This window comes from Pyxicephalus adspersus, chromosome 3 (assembly GCF_032062135.1).
Source record: "Pyxicephalus adspersus chromosome 3, UCB_Pads_2.0, whole genome shotgun sequence".
NCBI classification, from domain to species: domain Eukaryota; kingdom Metazoa; phylum Chordata; class Amphibia; order Anura; family Pyxicephalidae; genus Pyxicephalus; species Pyxicephalus adspersus.
Genome location: NC_092860.1, coordinates 43,500,763 through 43,523,065, shown reverse-complemented (window position 1 = coordinate 43,523,065; position 22,303 = coordinate 43,500,763). Strand labels below are relative to the sequence as shown.

General features: G+C 37.4%; 1 protein-coding gene across 4 annotated transcripts; it reads left to right on the top strand.

Annotated features, from left to right (window-relative positions):
* The first annotated feature begins 599 nt into the window (after window positions 1–599).
* On the top strand, window positions 600–17,079 carry ACER2 (alkaline ceramidase 2). Of its 4 annotated transcripts, none has more exons than XM_072404387.1 (7): window positions 600–746; window positions 919–1,065; window positions 6,855–6,969; window positions 8,728–8,869; window positions 10,188–10,325; window positions 13,412–13,549; window positions 15,116–17,079. In XM_072404387.1, the coding sequence occupies exons 2-7, from the start codon at window positions 958–960 to the stop codon at window positions 15,300–15,302; spliced, it is 828 nt and encodes a 275-aa protein (XP_072260488.1). In that variant the 5' UTR covers window positions 600–746; window positions 919–957; the 3' UTR covers window positions 15,303–17,079. The 4 variants fall into 4 exon arrangements, with proteins under 4 accessions (XP_072260488.1, XP_072260490.1, XP_072260486.1 ...); XM_072404389.1 differs by having other exon boundaries at window positions 605–750; XM_072404385.1 differs by having other exon boundaries at window positions 607–746; window positions 909–1,065.
* The last annotated feature ends 5,224 nt before the right edge of the window (window positions 17,080–22,303 follow it).

Genomic DNA, 22,303 nt, shown 5'->3' with positions numbered 1-22,303 from the left:
AAACGATCGTGTCCAGCGCGTGCGCATTATTGGTGGATTATATTTGAACAATCGTATCATTACAGCATGTACAGAATCGTGCGCTATATGATCAATCAAAATAAATGGGAATAATTGTTAATCATTTGTTTTGCAATGATAATTATTGCACGTGTGTATGTAGTCTAAGCAGGTTTTGCTGCCTGCACCCAACAAGTGAGTCTTACCTTGCTTCTGGCCCTATAGAGCAAACAACAACAATATTCTCCAAAGTAAACTAAAATTTCACCCTGGAACAGCTGCCCCACAGGAGAATTGTCTTTCACCTAATATTATCCTATCCAAAACTAACAAAGCTTTGTTGCCTTTGCATACACTTTCCCCTGGCACACTAGGACACGTGGAATATTACTGTTGTCTGGGTTTGTATTAAATAAAGCATCCAGCTCAGGATATTAGGAGACAGAGGAGGAGGAGGAGGGGGAGGGGATGACTGTCATCCCCTGCTCTGCTCTCATCATGTAAACAAACTAAGCCGAGAGGGGCGGAGCCTGTGCGGTTCATGTGCCGGGCTGGCCCCTCCCAGGGGCGGAGCTCCATCCAGCCAATGGACGCCTTTAATTATTATGTACACTTGTGAGAAGAGACAGAGAGAGCAGAGGATGCGATGTGAGCTGTGCTATGAGCAGCTGTGTATACAGGAGCCATAACATCCCCTGCTGTGTACATTCACTGTGTCATTGGCAGCCAGACAAGATCTGTACCAGGCAGGTATCACATTCAGTATAATAATAAGAATGGGCATATTGCTGTGGGTGCAGGGTGCTGGGCATAGGTTGGCACCGGCAGGTTTTTCATGTTCTGTATATAGGGCAGCATGCTTGTCTGTGGGATTAATATAACAGGATTATAACTCTTATTCCCTTTAGATCTGTGCAGCAAAGCTGAGGAGTAAGTTATATACAGAGAGGTACTGCCATGGCATCTTTGAAGATCTGGGACCAGCTGCAGGCTGGCAGCTCTGAGGTGGACTGGTGTGAAGACAACTACAAAATTGTCCCCACCATTGCAGAGTTTTACAATACAGTAAGTGAGATAGGCTACATGTTTTATTTCTTTTCTGTTATGGTGAAATAGAAATGTTGTCCTTTTTTTGTCCTGTTTTTTAAACAAAGGAAGAACTAGTAAAAAAAGGAGTATGGAGATTAGAAGAATTTCATGTATGGCTGTAACATTTATTCTTGTATATAGTGTTGAATTATAGTTTATGTATTAGAGATTTTCTCAAACTTTTTACTTATCAGAAACCTTTAAAATAATTTTCAGCTGTTGGACAATGCCTGTCAATAATCAGTAGGAAAAATGTCCTTTGCATTAGTTGCATGTGGTAGGAATGCCTTCGTACAGTGGTGGTCAGAATGCCACCTTTACAGATAGATTGCTGATGTCACACAGATCATTTGTTAATGTGGTCAAGTGGCACCATCATATGGGTAGTCACTGCTTCACAAACCAACCTCCAGAGGAACCATCAGGATGAGAATTGCTCCACTGAAAGAAATAATACTAAATGAGTTTGCTTGGCTGGATAATTTACTATGATGAGGATGAGCTACTATGATCTAACTTCCATGAGTAGTTTAGCAGTATATGCATACAGCTGTTTGCCAGAGTTCTGTGCACAGTTCATTGAGTGCTCTCTTTGACATGTAGTTGACTTCCTTTCATGTCCAATCAACGTAGTGCTTTTACATAAAAGCTTGCTGGCCTTTTTGGTGCACAGTAGTCCTGATCCCAATCTTACAGTAACTCATAGTAGTATACTTTACAATAAAACCAGATAAGAGACTGCAAGGAAGATCCTGGTTCATGATAACCCTGATCTTAATCTAAGCATAATAAACAGTAGTATCTCTACAGTGGAACCAGATTAGACACTGCAAGGTACACCCTAGTGCTTGATAGCCCTGATCTAAATCAAACAGTAGCCCACAGTAGTTAACACCACAGTGGATATAAAATAGGCACTTCAAGGAATACCCTGCTGGATGCTAATCCTGGTCTCAATATTGTTTTCTACTATAGTTTACCCCACAGTGTTTACACAGCGTGCAATTTACTTTATTAGAACCAGAATAGGCAATGCAAGGAAAGGGCCAATGTGCAACAACCCATAATAAAATCTAACTGCGATCTTTAAGAGGATACACCACCATATAAGTACAGGGTGTGGAAAATAAGAAAAGTCTATACCTTGGTTTGTATAGGTATACATTTTATTTATGTTTTTTTTAAATACTGGTAGTCCCCGGGTTACATACGAGATAGGGACTGAGGGTTTGTTCTTAAGTTGAATTTGTATGTAAATCGGAACCGGTACATTATTTTATAAATGCAATTAGGACAGATGTTTGTCTCAACATATTATTAGGCAGTGTGGTGTCAGTTACTGCATAAAATCCTCACTGTCAGTTAATCACAAACAAAGCAAAAAAAAAAAAAAAACCTTTATGGAGCCTAGACATTCATTAATTTCTGGATCAAGCTGTGCTTTAATATGGAAACAGCAGAGAAGCCCATTAGTATCTAGGAGTCGTCTGTATGTTGGATGTCCTTAACTCGGGGACTACCTGTATTTAAGTGTCATATGTATGAATTACAGTACAATGTTTTGAAACAAAATGATAATACTGTATAAATGCTATATAAAAAGGGTTTTTATCCTTATGAGTTGAAAACACTTTTTAATTTACTTATTGTATTGCTGTTTTAGGTATTGTTAATATTGTTTATCACTTTTTTACTTTTGCCTTTTGTTGAGTTTGCTGCTGGTAGCTCATCAAACAAATTTACTGTGTTTTTGGCCTGGGAACACAATGATGAAGGCACAGATTATTCACCTGTGACAAGAAATAGACAAGATAGCTGTGTGTCTACAGTGCACTTTATTATAGGTTTTGACAACAATTAGATCAGACGTGTGTGGCAATTATCTTTTACTTGATGACAATAAATTATTATGCAGGTATAATAACTAGGTTTGGACTGATTCACTAAATTATAATAAGATACTTTAACGTAATTGGGACCATTTACATAATCTCTTAGTGACAGGTTCATTTTAAAGACATCTTTTTGTGAATAATGGTAAAGCCAGCCCTTAAGATAATATAATTATGAAGAATCTGTGCGTTCAGTATTGAATTTTTTTTTTAAGAATAATACCTTAGTTCAGGGGTGTCAAACTCAAATACACGGTGGGCCAAAATTAAAAGTTTAGACAAAGTCGCAAGCCAACCTTGAAATTTATTTTAAAAATTGAGGCGGGCTAAATCATATGAGTGGCTCGCTGCTGGAAATCCCTTCCTTGTTGAAATAGCGCCACCACTAAAATTCCCTGCATTTCTCTGTCTATAAAACAGTCCAATGCGGGGCAATGCATATAGGCAGAGAGGTCACTGGTCTATAGGCACGAGTGATGCCGCTACTACAATTCCCGGCATTACTTGCATCCATAAAATCGTCCAATGTAGGGTTACGCATGGGCAGAGAGGCTGCTGGTCTATAGACGCGGGTGATGCCGGGAATTGTAGTAGCGGCGCTATTTCAATGCAGCCACGGGCCAGCTGCACTTCATATTTAAGATTCCTTTGGGGGCCAAAAAACAGGACATTGCGGGTCACAGTTTGACACCCCTGCCTTAGTTGGAATATAAATAGCTTAACCTTAAACACTGAACATCCAAAGAATGGCAGTCAATGTGGGCCATCAGCCAGTGGACAGGCCAACAGCTGCCAGACGTCTCATCACCTTTGCCGCAGTAACATATGTTTCCATATTTCCTTTCCAGATGTGATGTGATGTGATGCTGTCTTTTTCTGCCCAGAAATGTATGTGATCCCTGACATGAAGCAGGAGTTCAGTAGTGGTTGCTTTATTGCCATGTAGGAGAATGGACAGAGGATATTTAACAAAACAAATGGTCTTTGGGTGTAAAACTAGTTTATATTGGTCTCATAATAGCTTTCTTGGACTCAAGATTTGAATGTATTTTGTGCAACTTAGATACACAGTTGTAAGAAGATTTGGACATTATTTTCTTAGGTTCATCACCTCATTTCTAAAGTAGTTTAAATCGTGTGACTACACTAAACTTAGAAAAGCTGACATCATTGCTTGTTGCGCGATAGGATTAAATGTCTCTAACCGTTGGTTCTCCTTAACAGTTTAGAGTCCATTTAATAAAGTAACATTTCTTAAGTTTTATCCTGCTTGTCCGTGTCAAGCTGCATACAATTCTCGTCACAAAAGCCATTTTCAGCATTTTGTATTCCAAGAATCCACAGATTATAGAGAACAGTCTAGCTTTTCTAAAAATAAATGCCACTAATTTCTGTGCGGAATGGCTCCACAGAACAAAGAGAGAACTTTTCACAGGACTATATTATATATTTGCACTGTAGATTTCTGTGTATTCGATACTTCTGTTTTTATGAGTCAAACAAGCATTTCTTACAAATGAGAGCTGAACAAATGCACATTCATAGTCTGTCTTTTCTATGGCCTTCGTTTTGCATGTAGGGGCTGTCCTCATGTATTGGGGCCTATTCATGAAAAGAACACAGGAACATTTTTGTTGCCTATACCAACCAGTCAGTTTTTTTTTTTTTTCACATTGCAGAGTTAAAAACGAGCCAAGGAATTTGACTATGTTCTTGCTAGCACTCCTCCCATACAGAAACCTTGCCCCGTGACTTTAATGGTATTACTCATATATTAATAAAGAAACATTCACTTTAATGTTTCATTAACATTGTTAACATTCACTTTACCCACCTTTACCCAAATTCACCCACTTCCCTATCTTCCTAGGGTTAAATGGCTTTCTAAGCATTTTTGATTTTTTGTTAGTGGTCATTGGATGTAGCCAGGCTACCATTGCCGACCTGAAATGCTAATTGGCTTACTGTGTCTGTATTTTGAATGACTAGCCTGGCTGACTTCTATGCAGCAAAAAAGTCAGATGATGTGTGTGTTCTTCCATGGGTAGCAAAAGGGCCAACGTAACAAGCAATTAACTAGAATTTTTTAGGATGGCAGTCCATCAATGGCAACTTCCATATCTCTCTTGTTACAGATTTTATGTAAGACCTGAATTGCTAGTAATTTTTTTTGGATCTGCCTAGAGTGTGTCACTCTACAATTGGTTACAATTAGGCCATTAGAGGAGAAGAGCTTTACAATAGTTTAACCACTAGGGGAGCCTAGCTTTACATCAGTTAAACCCCAAGGGGAGTCTGGTTTTTAATGCTGGCAGCTCTTATTGTAAAACAAATATTTATCACAAATCTGCTCCTAAGGAGTGAAACTTAAGTGAGGAGAACAACGTGTTCTGCTTCTGTCTAATATCTTGAGCCACAGGTTTTACCTTGTGTTCTTGTGGTGTCCTGGCACCTGAATCTTGTAGAGAACAATGGACACCAACGTCAAGACTTTTTAACAGTAAACTGTGTTTGTCATTCACAGTTTAGTCTACGTATATGCCAGTATTTAAGCAAATTAAGCTCAATTCCCAAGGCTAGCTCTCCAGAATATTAATACTTATTTTTTAAAAATAGGTATTTTCAGCCAAAATAAATTTGATATGAGAATTGCTGTCACGTGGCTAAATTAGAACTCCTTATCCTTGTTTTTTTTTTGTGAATTGTGCCTGTTGTGCTTTATAAGCACAACAGGCACAATTGTGCTTATAAAGCACATATTGTGCTTATATATTGTGCTTATATATTTTCATTGGCTGCTACATACAGTAATTACAAACTAAATCTGTTTGGAGTTGATATTCATCAGCTAATTGCATTGAAAATATTGATTAGGAGCAAAGCAGTTTTTCATTGATGGTCACTGTAATAATTGAAGTGACTGATTCTTTAAATCCATTCCTACCCACAGTTTTGTTAAGAGGATTACCTTAAAAAACTTAAACGGTATTCTTCTATTGGTGTTGTAAGGAAACCAGTACCATAAGTCCTACTTTCTGGACCCTGTGTATTAATCTTTGAACAGTGTGCTGACATGTTACAGCCCTTAAAGCATACCTAAACTTAGAATTTGAACTTTACGTAGAAGGGTAGACACCCCTTTTAAAGTAAAAAAATCACAGGGGTCCCCAACCCCCTGTCTGCGGCCCACTAGTGGGCTGTGGCCATCTGACAACTGGACCGTGAGAGCACGGAGACTCCCTTATTGAAGGGCTACAGCAGAGGCCCTGAACCTGTGGTCCGCGGCTCTGGCCGGTGCACCCCACAGCAGGGTGATGAGAAGGACCCTGCTTGGGGGGCGCACTGGCCAGAGCCATGGACCATGTCTCCCGTATGCATCACAGGCTCAGGCGGTGGGCAGGTTGTGTCTCTTAAGGTGGGCGTTGTGTCTCGCAGGTTGGCGTCATGATGGCATAACCCCACTTACTCACTGTTAGCCCGGCCCATCTGCCAAATTTTAGATCAGATTGTGGCCCCTGAGTGAAAAAGTTTGGCCACCCCTGTTCTAGCATCACCAGACCAAAACATTATTAATAAATTCCAGTGACGTTTAAACTGAATATTATTGACTTTTATCATCTTATACAGTATCATTCAACTCAATATCTATGTATTTTTTTAAACCAGTGCAGGAGCTTCCCTATAAAAATAAAAGCCTATAGTCACAAAGCCTTTATTAGCTAAAGTAAAGTAGCATTATTTTCCAACATTCCAAACATCTATTTTTCAGACAAAAGCTTGTAGTAGCTTTCATTGTTGTTAGATTTTTTTCTGTTTGCTCTATGTACTTACATGTTTATTTGCTGAATTCTATTTATTTATTTTGTTTTATAGGTCAGCAACATTTTGTTTTTTGTTTTACCACCCATATGCATGTGCCTGTTTCGTCAGTACGCCACCTGCTTCAACAGCGGCATATATTTAATATGGACTCTACTTGTTGTGGTTGGTAAGTGTGAGTGTGTTATGTCAGACGTATAAGGAAAGAATTCCTGTTGGCTTCCTGTACGACATGTTTCTGCACAGCGCACAGAAAATGACATCCACTTGCGTTGCTTGAATTAAACAAGTACAGCTTGCTGATGCCGTCATATTTACATCCTGGTTTTCAAAAAACAACGTTCCAGCTAAACAATTGTTTTCATTTCATCTAAGCCAAGATTCCGAGTATTGTCATAGCTATTTACAAGTCATCCCAAAGTAAATAAAAAATCTGGCCAGGCAGATGATATGCATACTCATAATTCATGTATTATCCGCACCCTTTCCTTTTAGCAAATACATTTTTTTCAGTTAGATAAGGGCGTATGCTGGGATCATAACTCCATAAGGTGAAGACATTTTATAGTAAAACAAATTCTTCATTTGCAGGGCTTTGAAATCTTATTGCAAACAATTCTGTAATAGAATTGGATGGTATTACATTGCTGGGAAAACAATGTTTAAAGTTGATCTTATATTACCACCTGCTTAACACAAAGCAATCAGCTGAAAAACTTTATTTTTAATTAACTTGCAAAGATCTTCCAGTTCATAGAACAGGCTTAATTAGGAAATGTATAAAAAGTACACATCTGTGCAGAGGCAGCCATTTGTTGTACAGAATAAATGTAATGGCATTCAATATGGATGTACACAGTCAGTACAGTGGTGTGGTTGTGCATTGTCAGTGCCATGAAAAGGTTGTGCTTGGTCAGTGCTTTGGGTGCAGGGCCAGTTGTAGACTTTTCTGCATTCCAAAGCAAAAGAAGATGCCTCCTACTTCCAGCCCTCTGGATAAAATCAAAACAGAGGTAGCATTCTTGTATCCATCATGGGCCTACAAATAAAACAAACACAGGTGATCCGAACATGGTTTATTTCCTTGGGTGAAGAAGGATGATGCGTTGTTGTGCACACACTGTGATTTGTCAACACTGGTGAACAGAAAGCCATGTAAATTTCTGGAGGGTTAATAAATAACTGGCAGTCAAGTACAACTTTAGGGCCGGCGTGTATGTGGAAGTGGGTGGAATCATCTACAAAACTGGTTGGTAGAGGTAAACCGTGCCAAAGGGATCTAACCCACATTTTAATAAAATCTGTGCTATTCCCTATTGACCTATGCTTTAGCCTCATCCATTGCACAGGAGATGCCTCCCCTCTGTCTCCCCCTCTAATGTAGCATCCATAGTTCTAAAGTGTGCGCCTCCGCCCAGCCATGGTGCTGAAAAAATGTGCACTTCTCTCCTCAATATACTTTAGCAGCCTAAAAGGTAGGCATATATAAAGATGTTCTGTTTGTTGCATACAACCACACAGTCACAGTTAGAAAGGGAATGCAGTTGGGAGACACGGGATGTCACACAGGAATGCTCAGGTCCTTTTCTCCTAATAGTTCTCATTGCTGATGCTCATTTTGCATGTTTGCTTCACTGTTGTCACACTGCACACTTTTGGCTCTTGGCTGCTACAGATGATCCAGAGTTACAGGATTTTCTGCTATAGGCCAGGAGGTAGAAGAGAGGACACAGTTAGTTGTTCTTCTCTCTTCCGGTGTTTGTCTAATAATATACTATAGGATAAGCATGCCATAGCTAAAAAAATTGGTAATACTTCAGAAGGTCTAGGTAGGGTTTTGTTTGCAGTCTAGATGCTTTGCTGGTCTGCAGAAATTGTTTCAATGTAAAACATCATTTATTCATAGTTTTTTTTTCTATTTATACAGGAATCGGGTCAGTGTACTTTCATGCAACATTGAGTTTTCTGGGACAGATGTTGGATGAATTGGCTATTCTTTGGGTGTTGATGTCTGCATTAGCAATGTGGTTTCCAAAAAGACACTTGCCAAGGATTTTCCGACATGACAGGTAAGAAATAAAGTAAAACTCAGACCCAACAGTCTTTCAAAGAGCTAATTTATAAATCGGTGAATCTGACATTTAGCAAACATAAATTGCATTTAGCACTCACCTCCGGTTCCTATTACAGCTGTAGAGCTTTGGATCTATTGCTCTTTTTTTGTGTTCCATTCCAGCACTAATCGATAGGGTAAATCTTTCCCAGTAGGGGCACACAAAATGGCTAAAAAAAGCAGCCTTGAGCTTGTTTTAAATTTTACCATCAGGCTCCCTGCTCTAACTTAAAAGTGAACACTATAAACAAATCCCCCACTGCCCCCTTTATGGTTTCTGGGCTCTCCTGTCTTCCCTGGACATCCCATACCACGAAAAAACACACCTGAGCTCTTGCTCTTGCCCCCTAACATAAAAATGTTTGCAATATACAGATACACATTATTCAGTTGTTGTTTATTAGGTATTACCAAGAATATTAGGTCGAGAAGAACAACTACTGTGTCTATTTTTCTTTAAATTTCCCATACTTATTTAGTGAATGGACGCAAATAAATATTTTTTTTTATCAAAACAATTATTTTACCTAAAAGTCATATAATTTCTTACATGGCCAAGAACCTAAAATCCTGACGTTCTCTGCTAAGTAATTTGTCCTGAACTCTCATTGTGATGCTATGGCCCTTTTCCTTCACCTTGGCCCACAATGCTAACATGAGAGAGCTGATAGCTTTCTTAGCAGAGCACCATAGATTTTCACTTACATAGTTACATAGTAGGTCAGGTTGAAAAAACACAAAAGTCCATCAAGTTCAACCACTTGAGAAATAAAAATATCCCAGAAATATGCATGTCATCTGGCTTCTACTTCCCAAATGTCGTCTTGTATTCAGGTATAATAATAATACATTGTCTGTAATCTTTATATTAATCTTTATATATTAGTTGACTTTGGTATTTTTTAAGTAAGGCTATGTACACACGTCAGATGATTCTTACTCGAACAGTCAGGCTCGTATGGGGCGAGAATCTTACATGTGTGCAGAGGTCACCCAATGCCGTTCATTAATTGCTCCTGACAAATCAATAAACAACAGGCAATGAATGTTCGGAATTGAATTAAATGGAGAAGAGCTCAGCTGCTCACTTGTTCTTCCCCCCTCCCCTCTCCATGGAACAGAACGGTGCTGTGTACATCGCTTGTTCATTCATCTATCATTCTTTTGTCAAAATCATAAATGTTCATTTCCAGCCTAAGCCTAGTTACTACCTATCCTTATACCTATTTTAAAAAGTTGAGAATAATTTTAGCTGATGGCCTTTTTTGTTTCAGATGGAGATTTAAAGCAGTAGTCGGAGTTGTTTCTGGAATAACTACAGTCTTGGCATTTATCAAGCCTGCAATCAACAACATATCTCTAATGACACTTGGAATACCCTGTACAATCCTTCTGATTACAGAGCTTAAGAGGTATGTGCATGAGAGACCATAACTATAATTTATAAGTACTTAATAAACAGTATTTATATAGCGCCAACAGATTACACAGCGCTGTACTTTAAGTTGGGGTTGTAAATGACAGACAGATACAGGCGGACTGTGCCCAGAGGAGCTTACCTATAGTATATAAAGTGATTTTTCCTGCTGAAGATAGCTGGTAACAAGACTAGGGACAGCCTAAAGCATAAGAGCACTTATATACAAGGTGCATTTATCCTACCCCCTACCCTTACACTGACTTAATCTACTGCCTATTTACAGGGATCTGAAGAGCCAGAATCCCACCATTTTTTATGTTCTACTGCTGTAAGTTTTTTCTGGAGTCTGTGCAATACAGCCCCATATATATATCTATCGGCTTGTGTATCTCCTCGGGAAACGGCTTATAGAAGGCTGTGGGGCTGTACTGGGCTGGCACAGGCAGGAAAGAGGAGATCTTGGTCAAAAGTCAACTGTGGAGGGGGGGTTCAAGACAGTTCATTGTAAGAAGGGAGGATAAATGCAAGTTGTAAAAAAGAATTTCAATTCTTTAAGCATGCAGTCTTTCTGAACATCCATCTTGTCTGTATCTTGTACCTTTGAGAAATACCAGATATTAAACAGCTGCATGTGTATTAAACTTCTTGATGCAATATTCTCAATTCACAAATGACCACTAATTTATTAGGAAAGATTAGATTTGCACGGCTTCCCCCCCTCTCCTATTGCATTTAAAGCAATTGTATTATGCAAGGTGGATTAGCGCATATTACCCAATTACATCTTAGATTACTGACTATATTTTTGTGCAATGTGAGGAGTGACCTAATTTTTATAGTCTACTGATCTTTGTCTTTAAAGTCTAATGTCTTTATTTAAAAGGCTGGTTTGGTGGCTAAAAAAGCACATGTATAATGATGATAAACACAATACAGAAAGCTGCAGTGTTCAACAAATTCTCGGCGTGCCATTTTCCTTTCTGCAGAACCCTGTGGATACTGATAAATGGTGTGGTTTCAGCATTGTCACTGTACACTATCACGTGACTTAGAATTTCCTAGAAAGTGACACGCAACAAAATCCTATCTATCCCTTCATCCTGACCATCTTACGTAAAACAGCAGAGCATTAGATTGGTGTTGTTTTATAGTTTGCAGAATCCCTGACTCATCCTCTAATACTTAACAGGGCATTTAACTGACTTTGTTTTCAACACAGATAGAAAACGTATGCTGACTTTATTTTAAAAAAAGCGATATGTATGATGCCAACAACATTTAACTTTCCCCAAAATAACGTCAGGCATATTGTTTGTTATGGACAAAAAACTTTTTTTTTTTTACATGCTATGTTTTTTAATGCTTTAGGATGACGAAAGAAAGGAAACAAGTTCATGGTTATTTTTTTTTATATTGTATGGTTATTCCATTATCTGTGCAACTCTGTAATCTAAGGAAAGTGTTTGGATTTTAGCTCTACAGGATAGGTAGCTAATAAACATGAACTCTGAATTGAGGGATAATTGTGCTTTTAAAGTAAGTACAAATATCCATTGCCCCCCATAATATATGTTAATGGCACTTCCTGTATGGGATGTCCCATTATGTATATATTCTTACCACAACCTGTCCCTGGGCCATGGTATATATATCTGGATAACTTAGGATCTCAGATAGGGAGTGAGCATGTACAGAGCTTGGTGTACAAGATGGGGGTTTAATGAAAATTTGTACTTCAGTTTAAAAGTACTTTGACTAAATGCACATTATTGCTACCTGGTATTAAAAACGCCTGCTTTTGAATTGTCACATGGTTGATATTTTGTTAAAATACATTTGAGTAGCTGTTTAAAATGACAAAGCACATTCCAGCCACAGATTATTGTTATCACATATCATGGGTCATTAAATATTGCAAGTCATATATTGGTAAAAGCAGTGGTGGTGCAAATAGTTCTAAAACATACGTGTAATATGTGCAGTATATAAAGCAAGTGTTATTTTAGGAAGCAAAATAAAACATTACTCGATTTATTGTTCGCTTTAATTGTGTAATTTCTGAGTTACTAATCATTTATTTAATTTAATACTGGCAGCAATAAGTAAACATATTTATTATGATGACTAGCCTATGTAACAATGCATCTTGCAAAACATTTATTATTAATATGTTTTTGTAATTCTTCACATTGCTTGGGGATTTTACAGAAGATTATTTGCTGCAGGAACTGTTGTATATAATCAGTAGGTATCTAAAAACTGACCTCAGAGCTGTGCTATTCCCCAAATGATCAAATCTGACAAGGTATATACATTTATAGTGGGATCTGAAAGCACAGTCTAAAGCTCATTTTAATACTGTATAAAATGTACCTCTTATCTAATCATTTAAGAAAACTCATGAATAAATAAATATACCTAAATACATATATATATATAAGTATAAATTTATATAGTAAAACTTTGGGACCCCTTGTAATAATATAAATGAGTATAATGCAATATGTTTAATTTGCAAACACAAAACTTCTCCCACTAAATATATTATGGATTAACCAAACACTACATAGTATAAGTTTAATTTGCAAGCCTGTAGAATTAGCAGTATTAGTTGTCAGTAAAACACGGAGCAACCCAAATCTAGGCGGACTAGAAAACTTAGTTTTATCACTTTCGTTTAAATGATTACAGAACTGTTAACTGCCATTTTCTTTTTCTGGCTAATAAATCTATATCAGATATATTTAAATTTAGCAATCTCAATATGACTCCTAAATATCCATTCTGATTCACATTGTCCCGGAGAGAAAGGTATCACAGTATCACATATTCAATATTCAGAATAACTTTAATCAACTCGCTTTTTTTTAAATCTAACTTATTGGTTAAATTGTTGTTAATTAAAAAGCAAGAAGATCTTGCAAGCAGCTAGAAGCCAGGAAATTGCTTGATCCCTTGGTATGTTTGAACCTTTTCTTGTGTGTACTTACTTTTGTCATGCAATAGAGTTAAAAATTCAGAATAATATGTAATATTAACATAATGTTACATTATTTACCAATTGGCTTTTTTTTCTAGGTGTGACAACATGCGAGTTTATAAGTTGGGTCTGATGTCAGGCTTTTGGTGGACAATGGCATTGGTCTGCTGGATAAGTGACAAAGCATTCTGTGAATTATGGTCCCATTTTAACTTCCCTTACCTTCACTGTGTATGGTAAGTTTTAAGTAAAAAACAGTTTTTGAACAATTTATATGAGTTTTAATGAAAGGACCTTTATCAGGCATCAAACTGGTGTTTTAAGTTCCCTCCCTTTCCTTTTACGCAGCCCTCAGTTATTAGAGATAAAGGAAATAATTACACTTTCTTACACAATGTTGCAGCTAAATATTGTAAAATAATATTTTGTGACCCCTGAATTAAATATAGTAAGTTGTAATTTTTACTATGATGTTATGAGGTCCATTCACTGTCTAGGTGCCACTAGGTAAAACATTAGTTTCTCAGATGCTTTGTCCCAGTGTAATAAAAATACTAATAGGGAGACCTCACTATACTATACTCAGGAAGTGCTTAATCCCTACATCCCAACACAGGCAATTTAAGGGAGCATGATAGCACCTTTATGTGTTTTGTAATTATTGTACTTAGTCATAAGGTTTAAAACTAATCTCAGATGGAGAAGACTAAATAGTATGTATTCTGCAGTAAGGACCAATCCATTCCATCAAGTAAACTGCAGCTGAGATCATTTACACATACGAATCATAGGGTCTGATTTATTAAAGCTCTCCAAGACTGGAGAGGACACACCTTTGTCATTGAAACTGGGTGATCCAAAAAACCTGAAATGAATCTGGTCCAGAATTAAAAACAATTGCTAACAAACAGCAAATGTTTTTAGGAAATCCATTCCAGGTTTGCTGTATCACCCAGGTTCACTGATGAAAGTGTATTCTCTCCAGCCTTGGAGAGATTTATTAAATCAGGCCCATAGTATTTATTTAGCAAATATCAAATCACTTTTCCAACTTAGTAAAATTAATAAAAACATATGCAGCTAGCATTTACTAAATCTACTACTCATATAATTACAACTGATCAACAAAATGAATCTCAAGATGCACTTTAAAGTTAATAAGTAGACATAGACCAACATACAGATACTTTGGTTTAATAGCAGCTGTCCTTGGTGTTGCGGTGTTCCTTTTTCAATTGAGAATTTAAAACAAATCTGTTAGTTTGCCAATGTCTATCTAATACCTTTACAAGGACATTAAAGTTTATTCACCTATTTCTAGGCACTGTTTAGGTACATCACTTATCTCAGTTTGGGCAGAATGATATCTGAACAATTTTTAAACCAGGATTTGTTACTGCTTTTGTTTTGTAGTAGGTGGTCTTTTTTGTTTCAATACTTTTTATTAAACTTATGAATTTTAAACATACAATCAAAAAGGGGGATACACAAGGGAGGAAGGAAAGGGTAAAGTATTATGGGGAAAACATACAGTTTGAACCAAAAAATACAATAAGCATATAATAATATTAACTGTGTTGTATGTATACTAATGCCCTTTTTTTTTACTATGCAATAATATACTGTTAAACTATACAATATTACAGACTATGAATGTTATATAGCACTTTCATTTCTAGGTGTCAAATAAGTGTAAAGGCATGTTACTACTTTCTCATTACAGCTCCTTAATTTATGAAATCCTTCTATTTTAGACTGCAGTAATTCTGTGTAATAGCTCATTATGTTCTTATATCTTGCAGGCACATTCTCATCTGCCTGGCTGCCTACCTCGGCTGTGTCTGCTTTGCCTACTTTGATGCAGCATCAGAAATCCCTGAGCAGGGGCCTGTCATTAAGTTCTGGCCCAGTGAGAAATGGGCTTTTATAGGAGTTCCCTATGTCAGCTTGCTTTGTGCTCGCAAAAAGTCACCTTTGAAAATTACATAAAGGACAGAAGTTTGAACTTGTTTATTCACTAATAAAATCTACACACACTGTAATCTATATATATATATATATATTTTCTCTGCAGTGTGCACAGTAAAGGACTTTTAAGGACAAAGTTGCCTATCTTAGCTGTCTTTGTTTGGTCCGAACCTCAGCTGCTACTATCTTGTGGAACAAAGGAGAACACATCCTTTTTTCTTCATACAACTCTGTTCCTTTGTTAATACAAATGGAACAATTCCTATTTATTGGTACACTTGATATGTTTCTCTTTTGTACAACAATCTGTTTCTACTGATTAACTTTCAGGTGCAATCTTGCAAAACCGGTAAGAAAATCTGTTTTGTTCTATTGAGGGCTATTTATATTATTATGTATGCTTACATCGAGCTAGTATCTTCTGTTTATTAATGAGAGAATATGTGCAAAAAAGGAAACCCAGGTTAGCACTCTAAACACACAATTCCTGGTTAAGTTAAGATCTTCTAAAGTGCACTTGTCATCTAAATTCTTCCTCCAATAAAGTTGGATACATATACAATAAACATACAATTATGGCAGTAGTAGGAGGGTAAGTTCAAATAGTAAGACTCTGCCTAGTGTGGCATTGTGTACTATTAACCAGCATGGTAAGTTGTTGGAAGTGTACATATAATGGCATTCATATCTCTGTGTTTGCCTTATATTGGCATTTATAAATTAAAAATGAGGTCCGTGCAGAAGTTAAGAGCTGGAAATAGTTGGTAAGGTGAGCCAGGTCTTAGTTTTAGCTGTAGTCATTCTTTCAATTTGGCATTCAAAGCTTATTTTTTAATGACTCCAACTCATTGCATGACTGCAAGTAATATCTGATGGTGCCATATTCTAGTGTCCTACATCTGCCATGTAAATTTATACATACCAGGAGGTGGGTTCATGATACAAGGTGGGTGGAAGTTTTATGACCCCACTAAAAGTTTAAAATAAAGCTTGAATAGGAAAACTGCACAGGCTGCAATTGCTGACTTCTTCTTTTGATATTAATATTTACCAGGCTGTTGTGCTAATGTATTGGCTTCACTACCTTCCTTATTACTAACTTGAAAAAAGTATGGAGAAGTTCTGGACCTTTTCCAGTGCTCATTTAATGCTAAGACTAGGAAGTATGGAAGCCAAACATAGCTCCTAGCATTTTCAGAAGGAGAGAAGCAGTGACAGTCCCCATATTTTTCTCAAGACAGGTTTTTATTAAATCTTTATGGATGAGACAAACAAAAGGTAGTACCTACATTCTCTACCTCCTTTGCAGTATACTGTTTGCTACACAATGACACAATGTGGATTTTAAATTATTAACAGGCTGGATACTGATATAATTTTCCAAATTTTTAAAAATATTTTTACAAATGTTTTCTAAGGTTGAACTGTCTAGAAAGAAAGAATTGACCTTCATAGAAGGTGAATTTATTTTTTGACGATTGCTTATGGATCTGTGCTTCTGTATTTTAACTGTGTGTTGCCACACAACAGGGTAGTCTGTGTGACAGGCATTTTATATGAGTGGTTACAGTCTAATGCAGTGTTTAGATTATGTACTACTTGTTATTTCCCAGGTATTTGTATTTGCTATGGTCTGTACCTTTTAATACACTGCTCTACTAGAGGTGAAGGACCAAGAAATTATGTATTCAGTATTACTATGATGCTCGGGTAAGCAATATTCTGGTGGCTGCAATTATGTCTATGTATGCTTTCATATTTTGTGAACATATATAAATAAAATTATTAAGCTAATAAATGTGTATTTTATATTTGCACTGTCATGCAACCATTTATTAAAGCACCCAGACACCTAAAGACATAGTATGGCTTTATATTTAAAATACATCTAAATAGAATATACAAAGTTTATACAAATGGGGTTCTATTGGTTGTTAAGGATCCGTAAGGTGTATTCCACATTCAAGTATACTGGTATGGACCTTTATAAATCCTCCAGCCAATAAATGTATCCTGGATGTAAAAAAAGTAGTAATCAGGGCTACTTATCAGTCCTGGTTTAATACAAGTTTGACCTTACTGAAAGCAAACAAAATCAGCAAAGTTTGGTCCACAAATAGGGTTTTCACAATTCACAGGTTTAAAAAAAAATATAGGGATACTTATTAAACATTAAACATTTACTTTGAATGCCTATTTACAAAATTGGCTCACTGGTATTCCAAAGTAACCTCTAGCTGAAGTTGGTCATTCTGATGTCTGCCAGTAGGTGGCAGAAAAAGTCATAGAGTCTGATTAATTAAAGCTCTCACAGTGAAGCTGGGTGATCCAGAAAACATGGAACAAATTTCTTCAAAGTCATTTGCTATTTGCAAATGTTTTGAATCCTAGACTAGATCCGTTACAGGTTTGCTGAATCACACAGCTTCACTGATAAAAGTGTATCTTCTCCACCCTCCTAGAGCTTTACTAAATCAGGCCCACTGTTTTAATAGACATTGGAACAGGAAATGTAGAAGGATTTGAACAGCGAACATATAGCCTAAATGATGGTGGATTACTTTTTAAATGAACACCTTAAAGTGTGGCCAAGTGAACAATTGATTTTTAAATGTTTTCTATTTTAAATTATTTTGCAAAGTTGTATTGTTTTACTGGTCTGATGGCAAGTATCTACCCCTTTATTTTCTGGGCATGGGCCCTTGAGGGTACTGAGGCAGGGTTAATGGACTGGGAAGGTGAAAAAAGGGAAGCAGAGGGCTCTGGTGTATGTATTTCACTAAATGTAGAGTGCACAGAAGAAGGTTTATTCCCTGCTTGACTGTGGTTGCTGTTGTTTTATGTTTGGACTTTTTTTATGGTTATTATCTTTAAAGTTAGGAAGAGGTTTCTATATTCAGTACTTTTTTTGAGTTGCCACCAGATGAAAACCATTAGCTGCACCTGGCCACCCCTCTTCACATACTATGCTGTCATAGTTTGACAACCACTGCATAGGACTTGGGAGACACAAACTGCTCATTGCTCAAGGAACCCCATGAAATCTGTGGAGGAACGTTAGAGTTTCACAGAACCCTAGTTGAGAAACACTGTTAGAGGTTTGGGTACTTGTCCCATTACAGCCTTGGGTTCACTCTCAAACTTTCCATACTTTTAGATATGTGTTCCAGTATAGAATGCACCTCTTTGGTCTAATTTATTAAAACTTCCCAAGGCTGGAGAAGATACACTTTCATCAGTGAAGCTGGGTGATTCAGCAAACCTGGAAAAAATCTGGTCCAGCATTCAAAACATTTGCTAACAACTAGCAAATTACTTTTAACAAATCCATTCCAGGTCTGCTGGATCACCCAACACTCTACACCCCTGGAAAGCTTTAATAAATCAGGTCCGGTGTTTGAGTAAGGGCTAGCCCACCTAATTGAATGCCTTATCCACATCCTCAGAAACAAGTCAAAGGTATAAAGGGTCTTCAATGTGTTTTCTAGAAGATCACCTACTTACCTAGTTTGTGATTATGCTGTATTTAAAGTAAATATGTACATCAATTGTCTTTTTAGTATCAATTGAATTTTATGTATTCCTATTCATGATTTGTGTCCTACAACTGGAGTAAAAAAAACATTCAAGCATATGGATATGCAATAAAATGTTATACTCCAGGTACATGTGTTAGTCTTTATTGGGATAACTATGCACTTGTGTATCTTAACTGGATCCAAGTGCCAGGCTGTCCATATCATCTCAGCTTCTCTATATATTAATCACCATCCCCTCCCGGCATTAAGCCAAATTCCACCATTTATCTTCTTAATGACAGAGTCCAAGTGGGAAGTTAGGTCTGTGACATTTGATAAATTGAAGGCCATGGCTGAGCTTAGTGCTGGTAGGCCTTGTTGAAGTTAAGCTGTGTGGAGCCTGGGATTCAAGTCTTCACAATAATTAATTATAGACCAACACAGGCATGATCGGACATCACAAAGTAGCTGACTGACAGCACTTGGCACTTTTCAGACAAATTGCAGATCCTAATAAAGCTTTCGGTACTTTATGAGCTTTAGTTCTAATTAAGGAATCTGACATTCTCCCAAACATTCCCTGAGGGGAATCGATTACTACCATTGGACACATGGACCTGGGCGATTCCCACCGGGGAATGTTTAAGTGAATGTCAGATTCCCTGTTTCATAAATAGAGCCCCACGGATGATAAGATTGTCAAGTTAGCAGGAACTTTTTACCTGAATGCCCCAGTAGTCTCAAACAAGTGGGTGACTAATGAAGGAAGCTTGCCATGTAACTCTAGCCTTTCTCGTCTTTCTACTCACTAGAAATATAAAAGGTGGCTTTACTGGCTAGTAGAAAGGGAAGCGTACAGAACAAACATGCAAGCTGGGGTTGCTAATTTCTTTATAGAGCACCTTGTTATATTATACAATAGGGCTGTACTGCAACATAGAAGAAGGATGCATTGACAACTGGTGGTGCCTGCCATCCATACCGGTATCCAGCTTACATGCAGCAGGTAGGGCAAAGCAACAGGTTTATGCAACTGTCACCATCCCCCCATAATGGTCTTCCTCATCCTATTCAGCTTGCTCCTACTTTCAGCTCATTTAAAAGCGCACTCAAAACCCATTTTTTCAAACTTTCTTACACGTCTTCTGTCTTTTGAAACCATCACTACTTCCCACCACTACATATCTCTGGCCTCCTATTGTGTGTAAATTCCCCCACCTACTAGATTGTAAGCTCTTCTGGGCAGGGTCCTCTCCTCCTGTATCACTGTCTGTATTAGTCCGTCATTTGTAACCCCTATTTAATGTACAGCGCTACGTAATATGTTGGTGCTTTTTAATAATAATGATAATATTAATAATAATCTCCTTTCTTTCATTCTCCCACTGACTGTTCAGTCAAAAAAGTGCTCGCTACAATTCAAACTAACACAAGGGTGAAAAATTCCTTCTATGTGCCAAGCCTATGTGGCCAATTACCAAGCACCAATATCGTCACATGAGTGGAAAAGGAGTCACATGCTCCCTACAACCTATTCCTGGCCGCATGGAAAAAGGTGGTAAAGGTAAAAAGGTGAATATGTGCAAATAAGGGGAGCAAACCATATGTAAAGCTGATTGCTTTAAAGTCCACTTTAAAAATTTTTCAGTACACTGCAGATTTGATGAAATCTCACCTCAATAGATATTATAAACTTTTATGATTTTTACATAAATTTTGCATTGGGAAAAAACATTTTGAATATGATTGAAAGTTGTGATTTATTTCTATTTCTTATGAATAAAAAAACTGTTTGCTTTTACCAAAACCATCTCCAAAAAAAAAAGAAGCTCCAGCTTTCTGGGGCAAAAGGCTGTGGTCCTGAAGTAGTAATTCATATTTTAAATTTTTCATGGGATTTATTTTTCTGAATAGCTATGATTTTATTATACATTGATGTTTGTTGTTTGTTTTATCTGTGACTAAACGAAGTACATTTTACTTTGTGTGCGTGTGTTGTCCACTAGAGGGCAATGTTTCGCTTAGAACTTATATTATTCTAGACCAGAAAATAAAGTCTTCAGATATGAAGAGTAATGAAAAGGCTTTTAGCAGAACCCTTTATTGGAGTTTTATTGTGGAGAAAACTTAAGATTAATAGATTAATAACAACAATAATGGATCAACCCTGGCACATAATCTGTCAGAGGACAGATTATAAATTCATATTTTGTGCAGAGTTATCAGTGTGCTCTGACACTGAAGCAGCAGGTGAAAGTATTCAATAACAAAAAACAAAAAATGTTCCAAATGTTTTATTGTTTTTTATTTTTTTTAAATTTGGCCCACTAAAGATTAGCCAGAGCAATTTGATTTGCATTTTTTAACAAAATAGTGTTGTTGTAGTTTTCATTATAATGTTTTTTTACCTATTTATTATTTAGATATAAGAATCACCTTTTGGCCTTTTTTATCACTCTAGATCAGAGGTCAGCAAACTTTTTTGGCCCTTAGGCCATTTCAGGGGTAGGCAGGAGCACACTAGGCCGGACTCTCTCGAGTCCCGCCCTAATGGCTCCGCCCCCCATCAGGATAGCCCTCTGAAGGGAAATCCCTCTCCTCCACAATGCATATGGAGGGGAGGGAATGTTCCCTATTTACCCAGGCGGCAGAAGTGTTAACACCAGCCATAGTAAATAGGCAAGGGAGCCACAACACGGAGGCTCAAGAGCCGCATGCGGCTCTGGCTCTGGTAGTTTGTTTTGACTCTGCCACGGGTTCCCAGCTGGGATTAGGCCGGATCGGCCAGGGGGTGTTAGGTTGGAACAAACTACTGGGTAGGCCATATCTAGCCTAAAGGTCAGGGTCATCATCAGCTTGATGATACCCAACTCATCTGGTCATTTCTGGGCCCAGTGCTAACACAAGGGGCATTTTTCACACATTGGTTGACACAGTCCTGCTACTCCCTATTTTAAACAGCAGGCACAACATATGAAAGGCTCAACTGGAAAAGCTGAAACCAAACTGAATTCTGGAAGCTGTTCCAAAAAAAGGCAGAATCAGGAAAAAAATACTAGTCACCAGTTTTACCTGTGAACCCCCACCCCCTCTTGTTTTGCATAATGTGCTTATCTGGAACACCTATCCTGGTGGCAGGGGTTTGCTTCCCCATAACAAAGCCTCCAGCAGGAAGAACATTGAGCAGCAAAGAAATGGCATCAACAAACCTTACTCCTACTTCCCTGGGTATGGCTTAGGTATATTTAACATTTCTGGATGTTGCTATGACAAATCTTACCTTTTTTAGTTTAGGGTTACATTAATTCAAGAATAAGAGTCTTTAATTTGGACATGTGATCTTATTGGCACTTTTTTTGTAAATAGGATTCTTTATCTCGGTCTTGTTAATTAAGCTAAAAATGTTTAACACACAATTAAAGCAGTTTTCAAATACTTTTATTTAAATTTCCAAAACTAATATACAAAGTTTTGACTTCACATTGACTCATCTACAATAGCTTG

Coding starts and splice junctions, on each gene's coding strand:
- ACER2 (XM_072404387.1), top strand. CDS start 958: ATGGCATCTTTGAAGATCTGGGACCAGCTGCAGGCTGGCAGCTCTGAG. Junction 8,870..10,187: donor AGGATTTTCCGACATGACAG/GTAAGAAATAAA, acceptor TTTTTGTTTCAG/ATGGAGATTTAAAGCAGTAG. Junction 10,326..13,411: donor CTGATTACAGAGCTTAAGAG/GTATGTGCATGA, acceptor TTTTTTTTCTAG/GTGTGACAACATGCGAGTTT.